This window comes from Erinaceus europaeus, chromosome 9, assembly GCF_950295315.1.
Source record: "Erinaceus europaeus chromosome 9, mEriEur2.1, whole genome shotgun sequence".
NCBI classification, from domain to species: Eukaryota; Metazoa; Chordata; class Mammalia; order Eulipotyphla; family Erinaceidae; genus Erinaceus; species Erinaceus europaeus.
The window spans coordinates 90,354,301-90,367,075 of NC_080170.1; the positions used below are offsets into that span (position 1 = coordinate 90,354,301).

Genomic DNA, 12,775 nt, shown 5'->3' on the forward strand with positions numbered 1-12,775 from the left:
ATTCATCGTGAAAGAATGCCTCCCATTGCAGGAAGAGGGGGCCTGGGAGCGTAGCACGAGTCACATCTCTCCAATCTTGAGGGGTATTAAGGTTCTGAAGCAGGCCTTGTAAAATGGACCTGGTCCATGGGGCATGGGCACCACTTCATTTCTTATGAAATTTCCATGCTAGTGCCAGGGGCTTGAACACAGGTCCTCCTGCATGCTAAAGTATGCCCTCTACTATGTGAGTTATCTCCCAGTGCCAAGAGGAAATGTTAAATCCTATATACAGTAGAGTGGGGGAGATAACATAATGCTTATGCAAAAGACATTCATGTTTGAGGTTCCAAAGTCCTAGGTTCAGTCCTCTGCACTACTATAAACCAGAGCTGAGCAATGCTCTATAAATAAATAAATAAATAAATAAATAAATAAATAATAAAGCCCTGATACAGTGCCGGACTGAGCAGATACCCACAAAGAGTTAGGATCATCCTCCTTCCTCTTTCACTCTTTTCACTGATCATATGAACATTTATTTATTTATTTATTTAGCCTCTAGGGTAACTGCTGGGGAATCCACTGCTCCTGGAGGCTATTTCCCCCCCCTTTTTTTGCCCTTGTTATTCATTGTTGTTGTTGCTATTATTTTTGTTGTTGCTGTCATTGTTGTTGGACAGGACAGAGAGAAATTGAGAGAGGACTGGAAGACAGAGAGGGGGAAAGATAGACACCTGCAGACCTGCTTTGCTGCTTGTGAAGCAACTCCCCCCGCCCCTGCAGGTGAGGAGCTGGGGGCTTGAACCAGGATCCTTAAGCCGGTCCTTGTGCTTTGCGCCATGTGTACTTAACCTGCTGTGCTACCGCCCAGCCCCAGTGAACTTTTATTTTTATCAGAGTCCAGCTCAGCTTGGTTTATGTTATGTTGGGAATTGAAGCGGGGACCTTTGATGTCTCAAACATGAAAATCTGTTGTTCTATCATTGGTATTCTCTCTCTGGTTTTATACGAATTTAAATATGTTTATCCAGATCTACTTCATTGTTTTTTTCCACCTTCGATAATGAAATAAGCTTTTTGCTAAAAAAGATAATAGTATGAAAAGGTAAACTGTAATGCAAAAATGTAGTGAGCTAATTAAAAGTAAAATTAGACATATAAATAAATTATCGTAGTAACAATGAGGTTGATCTTGCCAGATTAATATTAAAATCAAGGTCCAGGGATAGGTGGTAGCGTGTCTGGTAGTATGCACATACTACAATGTTTAAGGACTTGGATTGATGTACCTGGTGTTCACTTACAGGAGAGCAGGGGCCAGTTTCATAAGTTGTGTGTGGATCAGTGCTACAGGTGTCTCTCTTTTTCGCTCTATTTTCTCCTCCTGTTTCAATACACCTCCGTCTTTATTGAAAATAAATTTATAAAATAAAATGTAAAAAATGAAAATAATAAAATTAAGGGCATGGTTTTATATTTTGTAACAGTTCTATAAGCCATTGCATATGCCAACATTTGACACTAATAATATCTAGAAGAGCAAGAGCATTTAATTTCTAGTAGAAAAAAAACAACAGAAAACCTCTTTGGATTTTGATCAAAGGAGAATAGACACATGGATTCTTCATTTCACAGCAATTTCTTCTCACTTTGATGTTTGCACTCCAACTAACATAGCTTTTCTCCTCCTATTCTAGGAAGTTCTGTTGTTGAGAGAGAAGACATACCAGTCCATTTGGTGAAAGATATACGTAACTATTTTCAAGTGAGCCCAGAATACTTTTCCATGCTTCTAGTTGGAAAGGACGGTAATGTAAAATCCTGGTATCCTTCCCCAATGTGGTCCATGGTGATTGTGTACAATTTGATTGATTCCATGCAACTCCGGAGACAGGAAATGGCCATTCAGCAGTCACTGGGGATGCGTTGCCCAGAAGATGAGTATGCAGGCTATGGTTACCACGGTTACAACCAGGGATATCAGGATGGTTACCAGGATGACTACCGTCATCATGAGAGCTACCACCATGGATACCCTTACTGAACAGAAACATGTAACCTTAGTCCCAGCCAGTCTCCCCTGCAGCTGTTAAGACCACAGGAGGCCAACTACATAAAGGACTTCTTCCACACCGCCTACATTCCTTGCCTTTCTCTACCAGTGTTCCTCCACAATTAAATAAATAGCAAACTTTTGCCTACTCATGACTTATTGAAGCCTTAACATATGAAGAGTTTGAAAGAATTGTTTTTCTGCCTGGAGGGGATCTGATACTGAGTGATAAAACGGAAGATGGAGATTTTCCTTTTTGTACATGATGAGCATGACTTGAAATAATGGAATTGGATAGGTCAATATTTATAACTCTCTTTTACTTTTTAAGTAGTTGCAGGGTGAGAGAGAGAGAGAGAGAGAGAGAGAGAGAGAGAGAGAGTGTGTGTGTGTGTGTGTGTGTGTGTGTGTGTGTGTGTGTATGTGTATGCATATGGGTGTGTGAGTTTTGTGCTGGGGCCTGTGCATGCATGATGTTGCCACCACTGGGTAAACTATCTCATTCCTTTTATGAGAGAGAGGGAGAGAGAGAGAGAGAGAGAGAGAGAGAGAGAGAGGAAGAGAGAAAATCACATCATCTCACCATCCACCCACCATCATGGCATAGAGCTTTTTCCTTTGTGTCATGGTGTTATTATGTGGTACTGGGATTCCAACATGGGAGTTTGTTCATGGGAAGGCATCATATCTAAAGGGTGAGCTATATCTCAGCCTGGTTGCTCATTTTTACTTTTTTCTTTTTAACCAGAGCACTGTTTAGCTCAGACTACTAATAGTGCTAGGGATTGAATCTGAGACCTCAGAAGCTCATGCATGAAAGTTTATTTTGTTAAATACTGTGCTTGTTTACTGGCTACAGATAACTTCTTTTTTAAAAAAAAAAAATCTATTTCCTTTTGTTGCCCTTGTTGTTTTATTGGTGTAGTTATTTTTTATTTTTTTTATTATCTTTATTTATTCGATAGAAACAGCCAGAAATTGAGAGGGAAGGAGGAGACAGAGAGACACCTGCAGCCCTGCTTCACCACTTGCAAAGCTTTCCCCCTGCAGGTGGGGGTCAGGGGCTCGAACCCAGGTCCTTACGCACTGTAACATGTCACTCAACCAGGTGCACCACCACCCGGCCCCTTGTTGTAGTTATTATTGTTGTCATCGTTGTTGCATAGAACAGAGTTATGGAGAGAGGAGGAGAAGACAGAGGCAGGGAGCGAAAGATAGACACCTGCAGACCTGTTTCACCGCCTGTGAAGCGACTCCCCTGTAGGTGAGGAGCCGGGGCTTGAACTGAGATCCTTATGCCTGTCCTTGCTCTTTGTGCCATGTGCGCTTAACCCGCTGTGCTACCGCCCAACTTCCATAGGTAACTTCTTAACTTTTGAAGTCAGTCTACTTTATGTTATATGTTTCTTTCATGAAGTTTAACAGTATAGGAATCCAGTGATATTGTCTATCAAAGCCACGGAAAGCATTAAATTCAACTTAGCTATCACAGCCACTTCTTGCCTTGTTTCTGTGATCCTTAGTTGCTTCTCAGATAGATCAGGGGAGAAGAGTTCTTAAGAATCATTATCAGAATCTGGCGTCCAGAGATCATAATTCTAGGGTTCTAGGAGCAGCCGTGAAACTTCTGAACAACCTTGACTCTTTGCACTTGACTTTGCCTTTATTTGCTAGTGGACCCATTACTATATTAACAACATACAAAAGTGGATTACAGTGAAGGGAATCAAAGTCAGAGTTTCTTTCTATCTAAAAAGGGAAATGTTACTGAGTTTCAGTGGGCAAAAGTACAGAGGGAATGCAAAGTATATATCTGTCTTTGAAAAAGATCATTGAGTTTTTACACATGGCATACCAAATTGCTCTTACTCCCACCCCCTACTCCCCCACCCCCCCCACCCCCCCACCCCCGCCCTGTCTTCTTCCTTTCCTATGCGCTTGTCTGAGGCAGTCAAACCACATTCCTGGGTATTTATCAACCTGACAGTGACAGGATCTACAAATAGGAGACGTTGATTTTTTTTTTTTTGCCACTGTCATTTGTAAACAATTTTCCAAACCTTCTTGGCATTGGTTATTAATTCTAACAACCACACAAATTAATAGCTGCATTATTAGTGCCATAAATATTAGTTATAAACATCCCTGTGCCTATTTGCACAATTTTCTTTTATAATGTAGGAACTTTACTATAAATAATTACAGTAAAAGTTGCACCTGTATTTAAATGACCTAATTGATCCAGTGGACAGGGAAACAGTTTAGCTGGCAGCACACAGGACATGCGTTATACTCCCGGTTTGATTTGCACTATAGTGGTGCACTGATTCCTCTAAATAAATAAATTGCCCCTTTTCCTTAAGGTATCAATTCTGCCACTTAATTAAAAAATCACTTGTTTTGCCCCTTAGACTTCACGGGGAAGACTATTCAAACCTGTTTTGCAAACAACTGAGGTCCAGAAAGTTCAAATGACTTTAGAATACAGTTCTTTCACTGAGTAGACCATGCTCTCACTCTGTCCTCTCCTGCAAGGTAAAGTTTCCCATCTTTCTCTCAGAATAGTCTGGACCAGCCGCTTGAGATATGTGGGTGTGAGACACAGGTCCTGCCTACATGCATTGTTCTTAAATTTTTGCCAAGACAATGCACAGTTTATAACTGCCAATAAAAACTGGCTTCTCTACCCTGTCTCTATAATTCTTCAGAGATAGTTTATAAAAGGCCCAAATAGTGGTCCAAGAGGTGGCGCAGTAGGTAAAGCATTGGACTCACAAACATGAGGTCTTGAGTTTGATCCCTAGCAGTACATGTACCAGAGTGATGTATGGTATCCTCTCTCTCTTCCCTCTTATCTTTCTCATTAATAAATAAATAAATAAATAAATTTATTTATAAAAAGAAAACACTGACAAAACCATAGGATAAGAGGGGTACAACTCCACACAATTCTCACCACCAGAACTCTGTAACCCATCCCCTCCCCTGATAGTTTTCCTATTCTTTAGCCCTCTGGGAGCATGGACCCAATGTCATTGTGGGATGCAGAAGGTGGAAGGTCTGGCTGCTGTAATTGCTTCCCCACTGAACATGGGCGTGGACAGGTCGATCTATATTCCCAGCCTGCCTCTCTCTTTCCCTAGTTGGACGGGGTTCTGGGGAATTGGAGCTCCAGGACACACTGGTGGGGTTGTCTGCCCAGGGAAGTCTGTTTGGCATCATGGTAGCATCTGGAATCTGGTGGCTGAAAAAAGAATTAACATACAAAGCCAAACAAATTGTTGACCAATCATGGATCGTTTTGTAGCTAGCTAGTAGGTATATTTTAGTTGTATTCCAAAGGGCCTGTGGCTATACTAGTTCTTTTTGTTCCCTTTGAGCCTGAAGTCTGATATGTAGGTGGATTCAAGTTATTGTCCAAGTTATTGTTAAATATATATATATATATATATATATATATATATATATATTTAAAAAAAGACCCAAATAGTCTCAATTCCAGGAAATATAGTGAGTTTTATTCCCCAGGGAAAATGAATAAGGATGTTAGAAAAATTACTTACAAAGTAATATAAGGTTCTAGTTCCTACTCCCCAAAAGAGCAGCATTTTCTCATAACCTGAGATTACTTTTCCAAGCACTCTTCTGCTTTCACTGGCACTGGGATAATAGTAGCGTGGTTGAACTCTCCTTCCTCTAATGAATGACTGGAGAAGTCATGGATCACATTGGAAGTCCTGGAGAATAGTCTATAACTTAATAAAGAAACTAAAATATAGATGAAGGTGCTAGTGGTAAATAACCCTAAGTCCTATATTAGAAATGCAAAGTATATCTCGATAAATGAGGGATCTGGACACTCAGGTAACCTGAGTCTATGTCTTCAGGGGGTAAGAGCAGGTACTTAAGAAATGAGGGTAGTATTTTTCTATAAAACATTTTCTTCCAAGTACCTACATCAAAAGCTATGAAACAGTGATCTGGCCTGAGAGCAGTTAAGAGTATACACATATATTGCATGCATGAGATCTCGGGTTTGATCTCTAACACTGCATATGACCTAGCAGTGCTCTGGTCTTTCTTTTACACATACATAAAATTAATATTAAAAAGCATATACAGGGAGGGCAGAGGCAGATAGCATAATGGTTATGCAAACAGACTCTCATGCCTGAGGCTCTAAAGTCCCAGGTTCAGTCCCCTGCACCACCATAAACCAGAGCTGAGCAGTGTTCTGGTAATAAATAAAGTAATAAATAAATAAATTAATTAATTAAAAAAAACATATACAGGGGCTAGGTGGTGGTGCACCTGATTAAGCACACATGTCACCATGCACAAGGACCCAAGTTCAAGTCCTTACTCCTCATCTGGATTCATAGTGTTAATCCTAAGCCCCCGTGATAAACCTGGGGGTAATAAAAATAAATAAACAACAAAAAATAACTGTTGTTAAAATTTCGGAGGCTCTAGCCGGGCGGATTGGCTTCACGGGCGGGTAACAGAGACGCGGAGACAACGGCTGGGCAGGGAAGCTGTATTTCTTTATTCAGGAACAACGATTCATAAACTAAGACAAACTAATCACCAAACAGAACTCGGCTGTCTCTTTGCGGCAGCGCAAGCACTCTCTCTTACTCTTGAACTCAGGAACTCAGGAACTCTGTCACTCTGGAACTCTGGAGGGTTTCCTTGGGGCGGGGCCAAGCGGGCCGAGAAATTAACAGGAATGATCCAATTCTCTTGGCGGGGGAGAACTAGAACCCAATGTAAAGCATACAACAAATAACAAAGCATATACAGGAATGTCAAAATAACTCACTTGGATAATGTGCTGCTTTGCCATCTGCATGATCCAGGTTCAAGCCCAGCCCCTACCCTATTAAAGGGAACTGTGATACTGTGGTCCTTTTCACTCTCTCTAGAAATATATTTTTCTCTCTAAAAAAAAAAAAATCATAGTCTTATAAACCAACTGTGTCTCAATTTTAAAAAAGGAAAGTACCAATTTTTTTTTCTTTTGGAAGATTGTGAAATAGTGGGTATTTAGAAGAAAAACACCCACAGAATTACAGGAATCTGGGAGATTTTGATAAGAATATATCTAGTTGTCAAGGTTGCTAGTTACAATTCCCTTCCATGCATTTTTTTCATATTTATTTATTTATTCCCTTTTGTTGCCCTTGTTTTATTGTTTTTGTTATTGGATAGGGCAGAGAGAAATGGAGAGAGGAAAGGAAGATAGAGGGGAGAGAAAGACACCTGCAGACCTGCTTCACAGCCTGTGAAGAGACTCCCCTACATGTGGGGAGCTGGGGGCTCAAACCGGGATCTGTACACTGGGTCCTTGCGCTTTGCGCTACATGCACTTAACCCGCTGTGCTACAGCCGGACTCCCTCCTTCCATGCATTTCTAAGAATCATGTTTCACTGGAGATTCCAAGGACTTCTAAGTGGTTATTGATTCAGGAGAAAGATCTGGTGCTACAGAGCCAGGTGGCCTCCAGATGCTGAGGAGTTCAAGCCTAGCTGGTCTGTCTGGAGAGCTGTTAACAATGAAGGTCACACCTTCTCAACTTTTAGAGTCTTGAAGATTAAAATAGTTCAAGTCAGGGTGACCAGTAACTGCAGGGGGCCACTGACAGATCATATCAATGTCTAGTAATATATGAAGATTGCAATAACAGAGAAATCTTTTGAAAAGAATCTCTGATCATTTCTTTGTCATCAATTCCTCTCCAGGCAGATTGTCAGCTTATCCTCTTTTCTCCACCGTGGCTGCTCTGTACTTGATTATTTAGATGTGTACATAGTGGAGTGTGGTTCGTGAGTACTCGGGTGTATAATGAGGTGAAACACTATTCTTCTTTAATTCTGAGTTTGTGCAAAGCTCCCAATGGCTGATTTTTTTTTCTTAATTTTTACTTCTGATTAGGAATTAAACAATCCAGGTCAGCATCGTGTTTCCCATTAACATAATGATACTATGTGTTAGAAATACCTGGAGGAAGTCACCTGGCTCCATACTACTTATGGAATACCCCCTCCCCCTACCACCAGGCAAAGACACACATAGACAACCTTTAAGGTTCTTATGATTTCAAGATACAGCTCTCTTACAAGCTTCAGGGAACACTGAAGAAACAAGGTTTACTATTACATAACGTACTTGACATATTAAGGTCACAGGGACTGGGTAAGGGGAGAGGTGAGGGGGAGATATGGAGGGAGAGGAGGAAGGAAAGAAAGAGAATGGCAGGGAAAGAAAAAAGAGGGAAGGAGAGAAAGGGAGAGGGAGAGAGAGAGGAAGAGAGGGGGGATGGAGGTGAAGGAGGAGGCTGAGGGAGAGGGGGAGAAAGAATCTGGGGTTTTTCCCTTATTGTGGTCAATGGTGGAGAGGCTTAGGTTACATGTTTTTTTTTGTTTTTTTTTCCTCCAGGGTTATCTATGGGGCTTGGTGCCTGCACAACGAATCCACTGCTCCTGGAGGTCATTTTTCCCACGTTTGTTGTCCTTGTTATTGTTGTTATAGCTATTGTTGTCTTTGTTGGATAGGACAGAGAGAAATCACGAGAGGAGGGGAAGACAGATGGGGAGAGAAAGATAAGACACCTGCAAAGCTGCTTCACCACTTGTGAAGTGATGCCTTCTTCATGGCGTGTGCACTTAACCCACTGTGCTACCGCCAGGCCCCCCATGGCAAATTTGAAATACAAGAGTGGGAATTAGACAGTGGGAAGGGAAATGTGAGTTCACTCAGGTAGTCAGGTATCTAGGTCACAGAGGCCTTTCTAAAAGGGAAACTTCTTATAGCCAGTTGAGACCATGCTTTTCTTCCTGTAGGGCCCTGTTGTGTGCAACAACTCACCCTGCTTGCTTCTACAGGTTGCCCTAAGGGTCTTTGAAGACAGCCTCCCAATGAATGTTCATTTTATGCCTGACTAACCTGCTCTTCCCAATCTTGGACTCTATCTAGACTTGTATGTGAGGTGCTTTTGGAAAGCCTCAGGGCATGAGGGGAGGAGGGCAAGATCCACACTGGCCAAGTCATCATGGCTATACACAAAGCTGCAGAACAAGGAACATGTAATTGAGGTCCTGAGCAGGACCAAATTCAAGTTCCCTGGTTACCAGAAGATCCATTATCTCCAGGAAGTGGGGCCTTAACAAGTTTAATGTGTATTAATTAGAGGATATGGTGTCTGAGAAGCAACTCATGCCAGATGACTATGGGGTCACATATATCCCTAACCTTGGTGCCATGGACAAGAGGTAGGCCCTGCATTCCTGAGAGCTTCAGAGCTGCCCCCTTTTTAATCATATCCAATAAATCTACATCCCATCCAAAATAAACAAATACATGGGATTCTATAACTGGTGTGGTTTAGTTCTAGGGCACTGTGTAATGGACAATAGAGAGGAGCAATGTCTTTGAAAAGGATGACTCAGCAATCAGAAACTTAAAAGTTGAAACTTTACATTAGGATCAAAAAGCTAATTGTCAAGTATAAGGATTATAAGGGGGGAAAAATGTCAATTTCAATAGCATTTCATGAGTATCAAGAAAAAGAAAGTCACCAGGCTTGAGAAAACTACTTACTCCATTATGTACTCTCTTACATGACCTGTGTGGATCATTTTCCCTCTGGGACTCAATGTTTCTTATCTCCAAATGAGAGAATGGGATTAAGCCAAATTTATAACTCTGTGAAATTTATTTCTCATCTTTCAAGCTTTAAAAAGTATGCTTTAATTTTATTTTACGTATTTATCATGAGAAAAAAAGACAGAGACCAGAGTACTGCTCATCTCTGGCAATAAGGTGATGTCAGGGATTTAACTTGTGGCCTTTGGGGCTTCAGGCCTGCAGGCTATTTTTCTAACAGGAAAAAAAAGTAACAAAAACTGTCTCCCCAGCCTGCTTGGATTTGAAGGAATAAAACATTAAGCTCAGAGACATTTTATTATAGAATGATATTGAGTTATCAGAGAATTCAGACTTCATAGTTTAGAATCCAGTTCCAGATTTTTTGGGGAATGGGGCAATTAGGTGACTTCATTGCATTCTTTCCAGTACAGAGTAGCTGCAGCTGAGACTCAAATAAATGAGATTATTGTCTCTAACATACAAGACTTCATCATTTCCTCAGAGTAGAGCTTCTAGGGATAGCTCGAAGACCCCTCCAACAAAGTATATATGATTGTTATTCAACTCATTTTCTCATTTGGTGACCGCATATATTGTTCTTTAATATCCTGAAGTTTGAAACAGCTGAGCAAGCAGTTGCTGAAGGGAATGCAGAGACCTGAATATTTATATCTTCCTTCTAGAAAGTAAAAAAAAAAAAAAAAAAAAAAAGATTCTCTATTCTTCAGTCCATGGGTTGATACAAGTGCTATAGGGGGCTGGAGGTGGAGAAAGTTGATTGTATTGGTAGTTTTAAATAATTAAAACTAAGTATGGACAAAATTTCCTGTGGTCCACCATTCCTTCATAAGCATCTTTCCTTCTTTCCAAGTTGTTTCCCCCTTTACAAGTCTCCTCTCCCATAATTCAGCCCAACTGACAGATGTCCACAACTGATTAGAGGTGCAACCCTTCCCTAGGATATCTACAATGCCAAAGGAAATTCTTGAAGGGTGGAGGTAGGAAATGGTTTAGCAAAAAGGTTTTTGAAAGACTGAAATCCCTGGAAATAAAGGCCCCTCTCTTTGGTCCAAAATAATGAGTAAATTTCTCTTGCAGCTTCACCACTTCTCTTCTCTTTTCTTTTTTTAAATTCAGTTTGCCCTTTTCTAGTAGATTTGGAGGATAAACAAAGACAAACAAGAAACAACCCAGAACTTAATTTGCAGAAAAAGTGGAGTTGGGAGGGAATTCCTCACTTTTCTGTGAAGAGTCAATGGCTGTATTTTAATTTTGAACTTGGTAAATTTATATGTAATTCTAAATCTGTTTTCAAAAATATAAAATTAATTAGCAACAATGAAACTGATTAGGTATGTAAGTGGAATAGATCTCAGAAGTTACGTTTTCAGACTGGTCATAATTTTGAGCCAACAAAACTTTATCAAGAAAACCTATTAAATACTAAAAAGCAAGTCAAGCTGTACCTAATAAGTCAATAAAAGCATCAAGATAACAACAGGAGGAATATTCATCTCAATTTCTAAGCAAATATATGAAAAGTAGAAAATGACAGATGACTATAAACTTCAGTCACACTATTCTTGACCCAAAACAGATTAAGTTAGAAAATGGAGGTGGGGGGGAGTTGGGTGGTAGTGCAGTGGGTTAAGCACACATGGCGCAAAGAACAAGGACTGGTGTAAGGATCCTGGTTTGAGCCCCCGGCTCCCTACCTGCAAGGGAGTTGCTTCAGTCGGGTGTCTATCTTTTTCTTCCTCTCTCTGTCTTCCCCTCCTCTCTCGGTTTCTCTTTGTCCTATCCAATGACGACATGAATAATTACAACAACAATAAAAAAAAACCAAGGGCAACAAAAGGGAAAATAAATATATTTTAAAAATTAAAAAAAAAAAAGAAAGTGGAGGGGGCAGGCGATAGCACACCAGGTTAAGTGCACATAGTATGAAACTCAAGGACCAGCACAAAGATCCTAATTTGAGCCCCTGGCTCCCCACCTGCAGGGTGGTCACCTCATAAGTATTGAAGCAAGTCTGCAAGTATCTATCTTTCTCTCTTCCTTTCTTTCTTCTTCCCCTCCCCTCTCAGCTTCTCTCTGTCCTACCCAATAAATAGAAAAAAATGGTCACCAGGAGCAGTGGCTTTGTAGTGCATCCACTGAGCCCAGCAGTAACCCTGGAAGCAAAAGAAAAAAAAAAGTTAGAAAATGGTGACAACTATGATGCTGTATTTTAATAAGCCTTTGGGGATTGTCTAAAGTGTACTCATTCTAGGAAATGTTTTCACAAGTAAGAAGCATGCTCATTAACAAACAAGAAAGAAAATAAATGAATTTCAAATAGATAACATGGAAAAAGAACATAAAACAGAAAAACCGTCTAAGACGTAATAAGGTCAAAATTCATGGAAAACTGATATTTTTATTTATAAAAACAAGTCATTCATACTCAAAATTAAAAGTGAGAAAGAAAACAGAAGCACAATTTAAGACATTAAAAGAATTATGAGAGTGATTCATCCCTATGCTTATAAATGGGAGGGTCTAGACGGTTACGTTTTCAGCAGCATGACCAAGAGTGAACCAATAAGGCAAGGAGGAAGATAAGGAGAATGTGCTGAGAAAATACGCACTGCTCAAATACATTCAAGGTCTAGTCAGTGAGTACTTTTGCAACTTAAGAGAACACATACAGCTGACATTTAAAAAAATCACTCCAGAGCACTGAGGCCAGAGAGAATTGGCAGCTTGACCCATATCACATTCGTGTGATAGTTAGGAACATATGTTTATGAAATGCAGCAGAATCAAATGACTGACTAGCAACGCCACCAGGTTGCAGTTATTTTGTTAAAAGACAGGATGGTGCTCAAAGGAAGGAAAATCGCAAGCGATGGTAGAAGCTATCAAGTTTCTTTGGGTATTTATTGCTATTCTATTTGAACAAAACATGTGAATTCAAAATTAAAAGTTCATAAATTAAACTCAGTTGGTGTTTTGTGGCTTCTGTAGGCAATACTTTTGCACATAATATTGGGGAGACAGCCCAACTGTTATTCAAATCATGCTCCTTTCCAGACTGAAGCACAGTGCTC

At 40.3% G+C, this 12,775-nt stretch overlaps 1 protein-coding gene across 1 annotated transcript in view; it reads left to right on the forward strand.

The window, feature by feature from the left end:
• The window catches only part of CCDC80 (coiled-coil domain containing 80), a 59,237-nt gene extending 57,054 nt beyond the window's left edge, over window positions 1-2,183 (forward strand). The window contains exon 8 of the mRNA XM_007516325.3: window positions 1,680-2,183. Coding sequence (XP_007516387.1) covers window positions 1,680-2,026 — 347 coding nt within the window. The 3' untranslated portion in view covers window positions 2,027-2,183. The remainder of the gene's footprint in view (window positions 1-1,679) is intronic.
• The last annotated feature ends 10,592 nt before the right edge of the window (window positions 2,184-12,775 follow it).